The 15,842-nt window shown below is 39.6% G+C and overlaps 2 protein-coding genes and 2 non-coding genes across 4 annotated transcripts in view; 3 read left to right on the forward strand and 1 right to left on the reverse strand.

The window, feature by feature from the left end:
* The window catches only part of PSPH (phosphoserine phosphatase), a 30,913-nt gene extending 25,515 nt beyond the window's left edge, over positions 1-5,398 (reverse strand). Inside the window, exon 1 of the mRNA XM_040260342.1 lies at positions 5,221-5,398. The gene's annotated coding sequence lies outside the window, so the exon portion shown is untranslated. The remainder of the gene's footprint in view (positions 1-5,220) is intronic.
* Positions 5,399-5,514: 116 nt separating this feature from the next.
* CCT6A (chaperonin containing TCP1 subunit 6A) lies at positions 5,515-15,756 on the forward strand. Its single transcript, XM_040260357.1, has 14 exons — positions 5,515-5,767; positions 6,204-6,267; positions 7,620-7,754; positions 8,618-8,791; positions 9,350-9,453; positions 10,036-10,146; positions 10,381-10,540; positions 10,623-10,705; positions 11,591-11,687; positions 12,006-12,153; positions 12,563-12,696; positions 13,395-13,497; positions 14,508-14,580; positions 14,836-15,756. Exons 1-14 carry the CDS (start codon positions 5,631-5,633, stop codon positions 14,906-14,908), a joined length of 1,596 nt encoding a protein of 531 aa, XP_040116291.1. The 5' UTR covers positions 5,515-5,630; the 3' UTR covers positions 14,909-15,756.
* Positions 8,351-8,484, forward strand: LOC120859916. Its single transcript, XR_005720185.1, has one exon. It is a non-coding gene; the product is annotated as a small nucleolar RNA SNORA22 (small nucleolar RNA).
* On the forward strand, positions 12,195-12,335 carry LOC120859895. The gene has a single exon (XR_005720180.1). It is a non-coding gene; the product is annotated as a small nucleolar RNA SNORA15 (small nucleolar RNA).
* Positions 15,757-15,842: the final 86 nt, after the last annotated feature.

Below are 15,842 nucleotides of genomic sequence, written 5' to 3' on the forward strand. Positions count from 1 at the left end.
ATCTATCTATATATACACACACACACACAACCAACCTCACAGAGTATCTGCTGTTAAAGTGAAGATATTTAGGGCATCATCTGCTGTTAAAATGAGAGAGCGAGCGAGGACTTCCTTGGTGGCACAGTGGATAGGAATCCGCCTACCGATGCAGGGGCCAGGGGTTCAGTCCCTGGCCCAGGAAGATTCCACCTGATGTGAAGCAACTAAGCTGTGCACCGAAACCACTGAGCCTGTGCTGTAGAGCCTGCAAGCTGCAACTACTGAAGTGTGCCTAGAGCCTGTGCACTGCAGAGAAGCCCATGGACGGCAATGAATAGCAGCCCCCACTCTCTGAAACTAGAGAAAGCCCTCACACAGCAACGAAGACCCAGTGCACCCAAAAATAAATAAACAAAATTATTTTTAATGAGAGAGAGATTGATTTCCTTTTTTTTTTTTTTTTTTGGCACGTCTTATGGCAAACGGGATCTTAGTTTAATTCTCTCACCAGGGAATGAACCCTTTCCCCCTGCAGTGGAAGTGTGGAGTCTTAACCACTGGACCACCAGGGAAGTCCAAGATTGATTTCCTTTAAGGAACTGGGTCACATGACTGTAGAGGTTTGGTAAACTCAAAATCTGCAAGGTAGTCTGGCAGATGGGAGGCACAGGGAAGAGACACAGAGTCCAAAGGCTGTCTGCTGGCAGAATCCCATCTTGCTAGGGGGAAGAGATAAGTGTTTGATTACATTAAGGCCTTCAGCTGAGGAGGCCCACTCATTATGTAGGACACTCTGCTTTACAACAGAGTATATTTAATCCACCAATTATTAATAAATGTTAATCTCATCTAAAAAAAAAACACCTTCACAGAAATGTCCAGAAACATGTTTGACCTAATATGTGGGCACCATGGCCCAGTCACATTGACACATAAAATTAACCACCACAGTCATCTCTAAGTTATGAGATTATGAATTTAAATTTATTTGCTTTTGGTACTTTTTCTATGATTATGTATTATTTTTTATGTGTATTATTTTTATAATAAGAAAATCAAATACAATTTTTCAATAGTTAGGAAAAAGATTTGCTTTAGCAAGTCTTCTATAATAGCATGGAACTGAGATCATATATACCATTCTAGGTTTTCAGTACACTGTGTACCTTATGTGCGCTGGTGTATGTTTGTCTCTTCACTGGGAAGGAAATCTTTGGAGGGGCCTTCTCTTTTCATGTGTCTATTTACTGCAAGCACAGTACTCTGCCACAAAGTAGACACTCAAAGAATGAGTGGCCAACAAAGGAAAAACATTACCCCAAATCAGTATTATTACTCCACCTCCTCATACAAAACCTGCCCCTATTCTGGAATTTTCTTGAACTCTTCAGACTCCTAGTCTATAAATGGTAACTATGTAGCATATATTTTGAAATTCTGTCAGAAATGCCTCTAACCCCTTGGCCTTTCACTAGCTCCACTTCTACTGCATTAATTTAAATATTCTACCTATTAAACATGTTTTACTTGAAAAGTAATACATGCTTTGAAAGCAACCTATGATCCAAAAAAAAGAGATGTTTAAAAACTAGATTAATTCTATCATTCATTTAAAAAGAAAAGCAAACATACAAAATAGCCAGAAATTTTCTGAAAAAAGATGAAGAGGATCTGGCCCTACCAAATTTTAAAACATATTGTAAAACTATAGTAAATGAAACAATATGGTGTGTATACTTGTAACAGTACAAAAGTGAATACCGTCCAAAGTACATCCAGAGACACCTGGGAATGTAGCACATGCTAATAATTACAGTAATGGTAGAAAACATTATTCCTGAAAAAAAAAATTGGATTGTGTGAATTTTTTCCCAAACATCAGTAACTAATTCTCCAGTTCTCAGACACCAACTGCCATCCAGAAACTCAATTCAATTCTGACACTATCTAGAGTTAGTGCAAACCCCACAGTTAAGGGCTCAGTCTCACAAGACTGTCTCCACTTCACACACTAGTTACAAGTCCAGGGTCTCTAAGCTACCCACACTTCTGTCCAACTTGGCTACAGATTTGGGGGTTTTCATAATCCCTTCCATAGGGGAAACTGAAAACTGTTGAGACTGACGCAGTACTCAGGAAATCACTTGACTTAGCAGTTTATTATAAAGGATACAACTCAGGCTCACCCAAACGGAAGAGATGCCCAGGACCAGGTGTGAGGGGAGTGACACAGATTCCACGCCCTCTGGGTATACCACACTACCAGGACATCAATGTGTCCATTCACAGATTGCTTAAGCATTTTTATAACCCACCTCCACCCAATCCATTCTCTGGAGGTTGGGGGTAGCGGGCTGAGATTTCCCATCCTCTAATCCCATTTGTTTTCTCTAGGGACCAGCTTCTATGTGAGGTTATCTAGGCTCCCTACTTTGACTCACACCTCATTAGCAAAGACTCAGGTGTATTCTAAAGGGGACTGTAGTAGGTAACAAAAGACACCCCTATCACTCAGAAAACCATGGTTTTAGTTAGGTTCTAGGAATCAGGGCCAAAGACAACATATATTTTTTATTCTATCACAAATTCTTATCTCATTCCTTATTAAATTCTAAATGAATCAAACTTTAAAATGAAACAGAAAATCTTAAAAATACAAAGGAAAACATGGGAAATTTTTTAAAACATTTAAGTGTGTAAGGCCTACTTTACACAGCATAGCACAAAATTCAAACACGCATAAAAAAGGAAACATCTGACTATATGAAAAAAATTAATGTTTAATTGGAAAAAAGGCATAAATACAAAATACAAATAACACTAGGACAAATTCACTGCAACACAGAAAACATAAAGAGCTCCTATGAATATTTAGAAACCAAATACAAAAACAGAAGACATGACTAGACAGTTCACAGAAAAAATACAAATGGCTCCTACATATAAGATACACTCAACATCACCCTAAACAAATGAAACTTTAAGGTATCATTTTTCACCTATAAAATTGGCAGATAGAAATAAAATGTTAAACATTTTTGAGGACATCCTTTCCTTTATATATATATTTATTAAATCATATATACATATATAGGTAATGATTTAATAAAAATGTTTATTAGCTCAATATGATTTAATAAAAATAAGACAATGGACATACTTTTATATTACATATTTTCCTGTAAATACTTCTGCCTCCCCCTTTTATGGACACATAAAGTGTGGGTACTGCAAAAATGAAAATATTCTGAATGTTTTTAATATAGTCCATTTTAATATTTTGATGGCCTCTGCCCTTTGAGCTGATGCCTGGGGAATGGTTATAAAAAATGAGAACACATTACACATGCTATTTAAACCATGCTTTTCTCCCTTGTGTCATTAAATATGCTTTCATCATCCTCTTGGAGAAGGCAATGGCATCCCACTCCAGTACTTTTGCCTGGAAAATCCCATGAACGGAGGAGCCTGGTAGGCTGCAGTCCATGGGGTCCGCAAAGAGTCAGACCCGACTGAGCGACTTCACTTTCACTTTTCACTTTCATGCAATGGAGAAGGAAATGGCAACCCACTCCAGTGTTCTTGCCTGGAGAATCCCAGGGATGGCAGAGCCTGGTGGGCTCATCTATGGGGTCGCACAGAGTCGGACACGACTGAAGTAGCAGCAGCAGCAGCAGCAGCAGCATCCTCTGCACAGTTTTCAAGACCTTTCTGATTGCCCTGTCCTCAGTCTTCTCCCTTAGTTCATCCTCCATTCCACCAATATCTTCATCACTAGTTCTTTGGTTTCTCACTGCCAGCAGGAAACCAGGCCCTGACAGTCAGGACAAGCTACTACCCTGAACTTGTCTCTTGCAACCTTTTCCCCTCCATTCTATGCATACATCTTCGGTTGGGCTTGACAGGCCCTCCCAGTCTTCCTGCCTGACATCACTCTCCTAGGCTCTCTTCTCCTGCAAAGTATCTACTTACTGTTCAAAACTCACCTCCTTCAGGGACTTCCCTGGCAGTGGTTAAGACTCCAGGCCCCCAATGTAGGAGGCCGGGGTTCAATCCCTGGTAGGGGAACTAAGATCCCACATGTCATGCAGTGTGGCAGAAACAAAAAACCTCACCTCCTCCAAAAAGCCTTCCCTGATGCTCAGTTAATACCTTCATGCTCACAGCACTTCATCCATCTCTTAATGATAACATCCGAATCTTTACTGTTCATTGTCATTGTCTACAAGTTTATCTCCCTAACTAGTCTATGTGCTTCCTGTGGATTAAGGAAGGATCCTCAGGACTAATCATGTATCTCCTACTGTGTAACTCATACACATGCTTTTATGATTCTCAAATATAAAAAGCCACTGAAAAGCATTACATACCAGGATATTTACTGCAGCCTTAGAAAGACAAGATTGGGAACAACCTAAAAGCCAACCAGTAGGTGACTGGCTAGTCAGGTCATTCTTACAAAGAATATTATGCAGCTGTTTAAACAAAAAAATGAGGAACCCCTTATTTTTATATTGATACGTTACCATCTTCAGGATACTTTAAGTGTGACACACCCAACAGCGTCTATTATAATTTGCCATTTTGTGGGGGTGGGGATTTTAAAAAATATTTATATACATATTTATTTAGAAATCCAGACAGCATCTGGGAAATTCAGAGTATCTAAAGGTATATATACATCAGGAGAAAAGTGAAGTAGAGGAGGGAGAAATACTTTTCATCATATACCCTTTGGCACCTTCTACATTCTGAACAATTTTAGCTATGACCTATAAAAATAAAACAAAATATCAGAGAATACCTGGTATCTAGGTGGGAGGCGGGAACTGGATACTAGAAACAACTGTGGACATCTTTCAGAATAAGGGAGTCCTCTCACAGGCTGGACACCACCGCTTGGCCAAGTTTGAGTTTTCAAACGTGCCTTGAGACCCTGAGGTCTCAGCATTGTATCATAAGCCCGAAGGGTGAACCGACTCTTGCTTCTCAACTGCCATCGCCCCAATCTGGTAGCTTTCTAAAGGCTTCTGGCACTTTCCACCTTGCCTATATCTCTTCTTCCCTAGGCCCTAGGATACTAGGCAAGGGTCCTTTTCAGGTCCACTGTGTAACCGCCAAAGCACCTAGAACGCCGTCCAGCACACTGTACATAGTCCAGAAAACTCTGGTCACCGGGATAAACTCAAAAAGGGAGGAAAAAGTAAAGGGTGCGAGTGCGGAATGGAGGAGACCCACCCTACACCCTAAGGCCGCAGAACTCCGCGAAAGAGCAGCCGCCTCTCCAATCACGCGCCGACAAGTTCGCTCCGCCTACGTCCTCAGGTCCCGGGTCCGCAAAGCCGGAACCCAACCACCCGCGACACTGGAGCCCCGGGAGTCCCGGTTGCCGGTCGCAGGGATACAAGCTCCGCCCGAACGCAATGGCGCCGCGACCGACGCGAGGGTCGGGGCTACGTTCGGCCGCGATCCAATGAGCGGCGCCGGCCGGCCCGCGGCCCAATGGCGGCGGCGCGCGGGCACGCTGGGGGCGGGCCCGGCGCGCCCGACTGTTCCAGAAGACCCGTATAGCGCCTCCCAGCCACGCTGAACCGGCTCAGGGATTTTCGCCACGCCGCGTCCCCTTGTCTTCCTTTGCTGGGTCAGCTATGGCGGCCGTGAAGACCCTGAACCCCAAGGCCGAGGTGGCCCGAGCCCAGGCGGCGTTGGCGGTCAACATCAGCGCGGCCCGGGGGCTGCAGGACGTGCTGAGAACCAACTTGGGGCCTAAGGGCACCATGAAGATGTAAGGCGGGACTGGCGGGGAGGGGCGGATGGGCACCGTGCACCTCGCGCTGTCCCGGGCCTGCGCCGGGGACCGAGGCCTGGAGCTCGGCGCCTCTGGGCCTGTGCGCTCGCCACTGCTGCCCTTCTTCCCCGTATTGTCCCGGTTGGGTCTTATTTCTTGCCCTGTCGGTTTCCTGGTGCTCGACTCCTTCTCCACCGAGAACAAAGCTGCCCGCGTGCGCGGCGCTCCCCCCGCGCTTGGGTCTTGAGCGCCCTTTCAGACTTTCCCAGACAGGAGAGGGGTGAGCACTGCGCCATCCCTGTTACCGGAGTACAGAGAACCAACCCCTTGGCCCCAGCTCCTGAAGATCTAGGTAAAACCCGCTTGTTAGGGCCTCTTAACTTGATCTCCATTGAAAAAGTCACGATGCGATTCATTTCTGCCCATTGAACAGGCTTGTTTCTGGTGCTGGAGACATCAAACTCACTAAAGATGGAAATGTGCTGCTTCATGAAATGGTGAGAGGCTGCTGTCCTGGATCCAAAGTGTCTTGGTTTTCCGTAGTACATTTGATTTTTAGGAAGATTTTTACTCTCAAAAGGTAGTTTTCCAGACAGTGGAAAGAGTAGGAAAAAATGTTATCAGTACTATTATTGACAGTACCGAATAGTGAGGGGCCTTGGAATCTAATAAACGTACTTTTATCAAATCCCCTACTCTTACCATTTAAGGCTTTCTTTAAAGGGTGTTAATTAAAATTCTTATAAAACCGGAAGAACTAAGAGGAATGACATAGGCAAAATGGGACAGAATGGTTATACTTTTTCAAACAACAGTTCTTGCGTGTTACATCACAGTTCTCCACCACCATCTGAAGGAGAAATAAAACTACCATTTTTAAAGTCCCAGTGACTAAGAATCTGAGGTTATTGAGAGGAGCGGTCATTTCCCTAAGTTCCCCAAAACAGTTAAAATCCTAGAAAAGGAAATGACTTGCCTATGTTTTGAGTTTAAAATAAGATTTAAGGCTTTGAAAATAGTATATCATGCCTTCAATGTCCAGATGTTTGGTAATATCTTCAGTATGAATTAGCTAACCTGGAAGGTGTAGTTTTTGTTGGTGGGTTAAGTGGTGGCCTCTGCTTGCAGAGAAAAATAGGAGTCATGGTTTAAAGTCGATGTCAGAAAAGCTATCTTTATCTGACTATTTAATTTTACCTAATCTAATAAGCTAGTCTGCTTAGATTCTTAAAACGGTCAGTGTCCCTAAAGACATGAAAGGCTGTAGTAAAGAACAATAAGGAGACAAAAACAGTGCAGGAGCCACGATGGGATCCCTTGCAGTTAAGAATCTGTGGGTGACAAACATGAATATTCTCTTCTTCCAAAACTGTTCCACAGTGACTTAACCTCCACTGTGGTAATATTTGCTAAAGAAGCTAAGTTGTTTTTTTTTCCGTTTTAAGTCGTTTGCGCAGTGCCAAATAATAACTGGGCTGCTGAGCTTTCATTTTTAAAAGGCACTTGGTTTATTCTCACAAGAATCCTACATTTGTCATAAAGAGGCTTGCGTGGATTTGAAATTGTTGCTATTACGTGTTAGCTCCATTACCTTGAGTAAACCTTCACTGGGCCTCATATTTCCTCATCAATAAAGTCAAGATAATCTGAGAAGTAAATTTATACATGAAAATGTTACTGTCATCATAAACTGATAGAATAGCTAATCATGAGTTTTTAATCAGCAATTTGTAGCTGCATACTTTGACATTTTGTGCAAATAGATTAGCCATTTACACATTTTAAGGTATATTTGGACTATTTTAATTTTAAGTTGTTTTAAGGAATTTTTCTCTTTCTCTACTTGCAGCAAATTCAGCACCCAACAGCCTCCTTAATAGCCAAAGTAGCAACAGCCCAGGATGACATAACTGGTGATGGTACCACTTCCAACGTCCTCATCATTGGAGAGCTGCTGAAGCAGGCAGATCTCTACATTTCTGAAGTATACATGATTCTTGTGTTTCTTTGATACTTCGTTGTCAGTAAGAAATAATCTCAGTTTGACTCCTACAAACTGATGTACTGATAGCAGCTGAGGCCATATAATGGAATGTAAAGAGCAGAGGGCTTAAATCTGGGAACCAGAGTCTGTATCCTTGTCTGACACAAATTTATTGTGATCCTCGATAAGTTGAAGAATCTTTGTTGGCCTGAAAGGTGTTTTTGTTTTCTTTTTTCAATCACATTGCATTCCATATATAATTTTTTATGTGTTTATAGCATAGCTATAGAAATGAGATATTCAAGATGGTATATTTTTAAGGAAAAAGTCAACAAAATTTAAGAATGCCATAAATTTTTAAACTTTCAGTAGTGCCAAGGGTAAAGCAAACCTCGGTACTAATCTGATGTAGGAAGGATTTCTGGGGAAGAGAGAAACAGTCTGAAAAACAGAGTCTCCCTGTTTTTCATTAGGAAATACTGTGAATTAATTTCACATTACCTATAGAAAAGATGTAATAGTCAAATTGTTATGACACAATTTTGAGTTTTGGGCATTATCCCTTGTGGTTTGCACAGTGAACACCCAAGTGTAGTTTGCACAGTGAACACCCAAGTGTGCTTTGTAGTTCCCTTGGCTTTGACTCTGTGCTAGAGTAATGTCTGTTCTTTTCCTCTGCATTGAAAGGGCTATTTATCCTTTTAAATGTATTCAGAAAGTCAGCACATTATATTAATTGTGTTTAAAGGTATGAATGATCCAGAATAAACTTTCATAAATTTTGCTTTGTAATGAACTGTAGTTGCATCTACCTGAAGATTTCTAGTGTTAGTGGTGGTTTTGTAATTGTATGTTTACTATAGGGTCTTCATCCCAGAATAATTACAGAAGGATTTGAAGCTGCAAAGGAAAAGGCACTTCAGTTTTTGGAACAAGTCAAAGTAAGCAAAGAGATGGACAGGGAAACACTTATAGACGTGGCCAGAACATCTCTACGAACTAAAGTTCATGCTGAACTTGCTGATGTCTTAACAGAGGTATGTGTTAAGTTTGGCATGTGTCTGGTACTTTATGCCTATACTGAGAACCCCTGGCAACTGGAAATATCAGTATTCTTACTCATTGCAACTAGAGAGTGCCATCTAAACTCTTCACAGTGTCATACTGTGTCAACTAAGTATTCGATCGGCCATAAAGTTCATTTTTGTGGCAGTAATAACCTGATCTGTGTCCCTAGAAGAAGTAAAGTGAGAAAATCATAGTATTAATAGTATTCCTGGCCAGGTTACAAAGGTATAATCAGACCTTTCAGTAAAGGGGGTTTATAAAATGGAGATTTTATTATTAAAAAGGTTCCTGTTGTCAGTATTTTTTATTGTAGAGGTGTCGATGATTCTTTAATTACAATAGAGGTTTCAGGAATGTAAATTACTCCAGCCCTTTACACATAGTGCATTCTGTTCTGTTAGCATGTAGAAAAAGACTTAGATCAGTTCAGAGATTTTCAAAGACAAGAAACTGCTTGAAGAATAAGTACCATGAATGTCTCAACTTTCGCAAATCAAATTCATTGAATGGTTACTCTCCTGTTGCAGGCCGTAGTGGACTCCATTTTGGCCATTAAAAAACAAGATGAACCTATTGACCTCTTCATGGTTGAGATCATGGAGATGAAACATAAATCTGAAACAGATACAAGGTAGGTGTTAGAATGCTATGAAATACTTGAGAGTACACATTTGAAGCTTACACAGTACCTATTTTTGCCTAGTTTTTTTTTTTTTTAATTAATGTATAGTGCCTAGACAGGTTATCATTTACTCAGCACCATTACCTCTTGAAGTCAGTTTTATGTATTTATAGTCAGAATGATTCTGGAAAGTCAGCTACATCAGTCATTTGGCATTTATTGAACTATTGAGTACAGAGCATATAGGAGACTTTGAGGAATTGTGGAGATAATTATTTCAGAGACCTAGTTTGAAAACATTTTTAAAAGGAGGCGATCACCAGTTTAATAGCAACCAATTGTGACTGTTTCTGTGGAGAATTTTCTGTATAAGAAAGGGTTGTGGCTTTAATTTGCCTTGTTTCTGTCATGTTCTGGAATTTTGCGTTTTCACAATTGAACCTTCTTAGGTAGTCCTATTCAAATAACTCAAGAAATAAAGTTGACTGTGTGAAAATTGTCAATACAGTCTCAGTGTTTTAATTTTGTTAGCCTATTTTACACCCCTATCTGGAAATAAGTAAGAATATAATCTCTTATGTGTTTCAACAGCTTAATCAGAGGCCTTGTTTTGGATCATGGGGCACGGCATCCTGATATGAAGAAGAGAGTAGAAGATGCATACATCCTCACGTGCAACGTGTCATTAGAATATGAAAAAACGTGAGTTTATAGCTCCTTAAAAACAGAAAAGAGCTTGGCATTTGGGTCAAGTCTCCCGCACCGCCGCCCCCACCGCCCCCAAGACTCAGTGTTTCCACTCAAAAGAGCAAAATGCCTCCACCAGGGATTCGGGAAATTCTAGGAAATAGCCTCTGAAAGCATACCAGGGGTGGCATTGGAACTTGGTGACCGTTTGCTAAATATTTCCTCCCCTGTCTGTAACTTCTTTTTTAGAGAAGTGAATTCTGGCTTTTTTTACAAGAGTGCAGAGGAGAGAGAGAAATTAGTGAAAGCTGAAAGGAAATTCATCGAAGACAGAGTTAAAAAAATAATCGACCTGAAAAAGAAAGTCTGTGGTGATTCAGATAAAGGATTTGTTGTTATTAATCAAAAGGTGAAAAATCTTGTTTGATAAACTAGTCTGTATCTATTTTTATTTTAATGGTAAAATATTGAAACTTCTTTTGTTGTTACAGGGAATTGATCCCTTTTCCTTAGACGCTCTTGCCAAAGAGGGCATAATAGCTCTGCGCAGAGCTAAAAGGAGAAACATGGAAAGGTACGGGTGGCAGATTATCTGTGTGACTGGAATTTCACTTTATTTTGCAAGTTAACTTGGATTATTCCTTTTTTCCCTCTTATTTTTGTGAGTTTCTAATTTTCTATTTTTACAAAATATGCATAATATTAAATTTATAATTTTAAAATGTACGATTCAGTGTCATAAAGTGAAATTCACATTGTTGTGCACCTAGCACCATTGTCGTTTCCAGAAGTTTTTCCATCGCAAACGGAAAGTTTGTACTTTAAACAATAACTGTACACAGTCTTGCCAGTAGATACTGGTCCACTTACTGTCTCTTACGAATGTGGTACCTCATGTAAGGGAATCATGGAGTATTTGTCCTGCATTTGGCTTATTTTCACTTAGTATAATCTTTTCAAAGTTGATGTTGGGTAGCATGTATTGGGATCACATTTCTTTTTCAGGATGAATAATACCATGTGTCATTTATTCATTTATCTGTCCATGGACATTTCTTGGGGTTTCTACCTTGGCTCTTCTGAATAGTGCTGCTATGAGTGTTGATATATACTTGTTTTATTTTGAAACGATGACCTATACGGTACCGTTTTTTCCTTATCAAGAGACTGCATCAGGGGTTTTAGAGAATACTTTCTCCCACAGAGCACTTGTGCACCTTTAGATTCCATGTCAGAGGAGTGTTTACTGACTTGAGAAGAGTGGTTTAAATGGAGAGTTAGGAGAAAAGACCAGTTTTCAGCTGGTTGGTGGCAGATGGAAAGGCTTATGTAAAATATATTTTAGAACATGATTTTAGTATGTAATTCTGAAAAAGATTGCTTTCTAAAAAGAATTAACCTCTAGATATAACTAATAAAAGCACTTCTGCATCTCCCTTAAAATACTTGAATATTTCAGGCTGACTCTTGCTTGTGGCGGGATAGCCCTAAATTCTCTTGATGACCTAAATCCTGATTGTTTGGGACATGCAGGACTTGTCTATGAATATACATTGGTAAGTGTATTTTCTTCCCAAAATAATATTACTTTTTGGTTCATGAATTCTTCAGTAGTTCAAAATTCTTCCAAACTCAGGGTAATGTTTTTGCTTTGTTTACATACATTTTGATGATTTGTGCATAGTAATAATAAGCCCTTGATGGGAAAATCACATTTCATTTATGTGAGACCTTTTTTCAAAGAAATTATTAGCTTTAATGTGATCAGTGTGGTGCCCTATTAATACCCCATTTATTCCTCCGTAAGCCCCTCTCCTCTGGTCCTCCCTTGTACAACCGTATCCTGTTTTTTAAAATACTGTCTCTTCACACAGGGAGAAGAGAAGTTCACCTTTATTGAGAAATGTAACAATCCTCGCTCTGTCACATTATTGATCAAAGGACCAAATAAGCACACGCTTACTCAAATCAAAGATGCAATAAGAGATGGCTTGAGGGCAGTTAAAAATGCTATTGATGATGGTAAGATCCTCCTGTGTTTATTCTTTTTGCTAGTCTAAAAGGCATGGCTGAATACTGTGTTCTTTTTGTCAGTAGTTTACACAGCCAGACACCATGCAAAAGTAAAGTTTTCCCTTTAAAATGGCTATGATGGTATGCTAAGTTTTTCCATAGCATGCTGTTGTTAAAAAGGGGATACAAATGAACTAAAAGCTTGCAGCGTTTGCCATGTGCTCCTTAAATCACTCTGTTGTTTGAGATGTTGCTTGTATTGATTTCAAATGCAGTATTAAACTTGCTGTGGTTACATGGAATTCTCAAATTAATGGCTTTCTTGTGTTTTAATTTTATGTATATTTTTCCTTATAATTAAGTCAACAGTTTTATGTTCTCTGTATCTTAGTATTTTCCTCTTCCTCTCACCCAACAGGCTGTGTAGTCCCAGGTGCTGGTGCAGTGGAAGTGGCGATGGCAGAAGCCCTGGTTAAATACAAGCCCAGTGTAAAGGGCAGGGCCCAGCTTGGAGTTCAAGCATTTGCTGATGCGTTGCTCATTATTCCCAAGGTGTGAATGCTTTTAACAGTTTTCTAAACTATGCCACAGTGATTCATCTGATGAAAGCTTTTGCTGATGTGGGTTTTTTCATAATGTGGATTTTGAATAAATAGATATCATCCATTTTCACCCTAACATTAGAACAGGTGTTTCTCAATATCTAATGTATTGATTTCTCTGGACAGGAGGCTTGACTGTCTGAAGTTGTAGTGTAGGACTTATCCTTGAGTACAAGCTTGCTTTTTGTTTTTATTTGTTTTAAACTAAGATTAATATGGGCTCCTCTGGTGGCTCATATGGTAAAGAATGCCTGCGATGCAGGAGACCTGGGTTCGATCCCTGGGTTGGGAAGATTCCCTGGAGGAGGGCGTGGCAACCCACTCTGGTATTCCTGCCTGGACAGTCCCCATTGACAGAGGAGCCTGTCAGGCTACAGTCTGTGGGGTCCCAGAGAGTTGGAGAAAGATTAATATGTTGGTTTTCTATTGTGTGCTCATTTGAAGGTACAGTTTATGGCTAGTTTATTGTTGAGATTGAGGTGGATTAGTGAATGGGTTAGTAATGTTTATTAGTCATTGTATAAAGTGAACATTAATATCTGCATTCATTAAAGTTTTTTTAACTGTTTGAAATACTATTTCTTTATTTTAGACTTGAGTATCAGTTAATAGGTCCTGTCTTTAAATAGTTACATTTGTTTTCTTTAGGTTCTTGCTCAGAATTCTGGTTTTGACCTTCAGGAAACACTAGTTAAAGTTCAAGCAGAACATTCAGAATCCGGTCAGCTTGTGGGTGTGGACTTGAACACTGGTAAGGAGGATGCAACCATTTGAAGGGGGAGCTCTAGATACTATAAGTAGAGTACAGATTTGGTGATATTGCTGAGTTGTGGTAGGTGGTTCAGGTGTATGTTGAAGGGTTTCATATTGAGCTTGCTTTATTCACCTTTTGGGACTTTGATTAAAGTGATACATTTGATGATCATATTTATGGGTGAAAACAGGCTAAGGATAGCAAAAGCTGGAAGAGGGAACCAAATCTAAGAATTCTTAATCATTTCATTAAGAACCAATCTTAATGAAATGATTAAGGCTCTGATCTTAGGCCGGTGTAATACAGATCATACAAGTAGAAAGTAGAAGATGTATCTACATCTGCAGTATGTGGAAGACCTATCGTGAACAGAAGCATTTACATTCAAGTTAATGTAAAAAGTTTCTTTTTTAATTTTTATTGGAGTGTAGTTGATTTACAGTGTTGTTTATGCTGTACAGCAAAGTGAGTCAGTTATATATCCACTCTGTTTTTTAAAGTTTATTCCCATATAGATGATTGTAGAGTATTGAGTAGAGTTCCCTGTGCTATACAGTAGGTTCTTATTATTTATTTTATATATAATAATGTGTATATGTAATTCCCAGATTCCCAGTTAATAAAGGTTTCTCTGGAATGAGGGAAATGATAAGCCTGTCTTGCCAGATTATAGCTCAAGTGCTGTACTTTAATATGGACAAACAAGAATGTCTCCAGAAAAAGATACATGTTCAAATGTTTGGCAACCAAATAGAGCATTCCTGTCACTGAAAGTATTCTAAGTAGAGATCAGCCACTCATCAAGGCTGTTGTGCATAGGAGTCCTGGTCTGTAATACAACATTGGGCTAATTGAGGAACTTTGGGTTCTCATAGTTAATACTGGAGGAAATGAGTAACCACTGATGAGTAAAGCAGCACAAAATGCTCTTATCAGTTCTTTTAGACAGCATTCTGATCTTATGAACCTGCTCTACGTGATTTTAAGAAGACTGAGTTACTTTTCAGGTGAACCAATGGTAGCAGCAGAAGCAGGCATATGGGATAACTATTGTGTAAAGAAACAGCTTCTTCACTCCTGGTAAGTTTGGGAAAGCCAGAACTGTAAAATAACACGTAGGGAACCTTCATACTCTTTAAAATTGGTACATTTTGTTTAATTTTCTTTCCATTAGAAGATGTAATCAGTCGAAAGTATAGCAACTGAAGCTACACTTATGTGTATGGAGTGGTACGGGGGAAATTTGACATAATTTGCACAAGTGAGTTGGAGATTGAGTTGAATTAGAGTTCATACCTCAAACCTGAGCCGTCTTGATTTTTCCCCCCTTTTCAGCACTGTGATTGCCACCAACATTCTCCTGGTTGATGAGATCATGAGAGCTGGAATGTCTTCTCTAAAAGGTTGAATTGAAGCTTCCCTTGTATCTGAATCCTGAAGAGTACAGAGTGATCCTAATAATACAGCTATGGAATTTTGGTGCAAGCTTGAAATGATCTTCAAAGGATTTTCTTTGCCCATATTAAAAATGGAGAGAACACTGGCACCTATTCAGATTCTGAAGTTCTGAAATTATAATTACAGTATTTTTTAAATTGCACTGGTGTCCACATACAGCAGGTCATACTTACACAGTAAACAGGACATTTTGCTTTACCCTCAGTGATATAAAAATATTAGATAAGCATATGTTATCTACCTTGTTATTAAATATTCATTGAAAAACATTTTAATAGTAATAATTTCTTCTAATGGATGTATTTTATTTCCAGTAGTTCCCTGTCACTAAGGATAAGACTTAAATAACAAAGTTTTGAAGCATTCCTGCTTCCCGAGCATACTTTGGACTTCTCATGCTTTTAAAGTAGCTTTGCTAAAATGCTTCCCAGAAGTATTAAGTTATTGTGAGTAGAAAGATGGAACCAGAGGCAAGAGGGGTTCAAAGAGATGAAAGTATAAAGTGGCGAAATAGAAAAGGCAGAGGATAAAAACATGACTGAAGATACGGTGACTAAGGACTAGTGAGATGGGTTTTCCGGCAAGGTGGTTATTTTCACAGCTCAGAGCCTTTGCTTATACTGATAACCTTCCTAAATCCTCTAGTGTCCTGTTTTCTTAACTGTTCTACATGTTCGCACAAAATACAGTAGGTATATCTGAAGCCCTTGAAAGTGAAGTTGTGTTGCTAAACTTTGTGTTTTGAGGAGTTGGCAGTTGCCTACAGTGAGTGTGTAATAAATATGAAGTTAAAACCTTTCTGTGCTCTCAAGATGGTATTCCAGGGTACAAAAGGAATCTGCATATAAAAGAGAAGGAAATCAATCCATCCAGTGGTTCACAAG

Source organism: Oryx dammah, unplaced genomic scaffold (assembly GCF_014754425.2).
Source record: "Oryx dammah isolate SB20612 unplaced genomic scaffold, SCBI_Odam_1.1 HiC_scaffold_2, whole genome shotgun sequence".
NCBI classification, from domain to species: domain Eukaryota; kingdom Metazoa; phylum Chordata; class Mammalia; order Artiodactyla; family Bovidae; genus Oryx; species Oryx dammah.

Excerpts from the sequence above, each read along its gene's own strand:
- CCT6A (XM_040260357.1), top strand. The coding sequence starts at position 5,631 with ATGGCGGCCGTGAAGACCCTGAACCCCAAGGCCGAGGTGGCCCGAGCC. Across the intron at positions 13,498-14,507 it reads GGGTGTGGACTTGAACACTG|GTGAACCAATGGTAGCAGCA; the intron begins GTAAGGAGGATG and ends GTTACTTTTCAG. Across the intron at positions 14,581-14,835 it reads AAACAGCTTCTTCACTCCTG|CACTGTGATTGCCACCAACA; the intron begins GTAAGTTTGGGA and ends CCCCCTTTTCAG.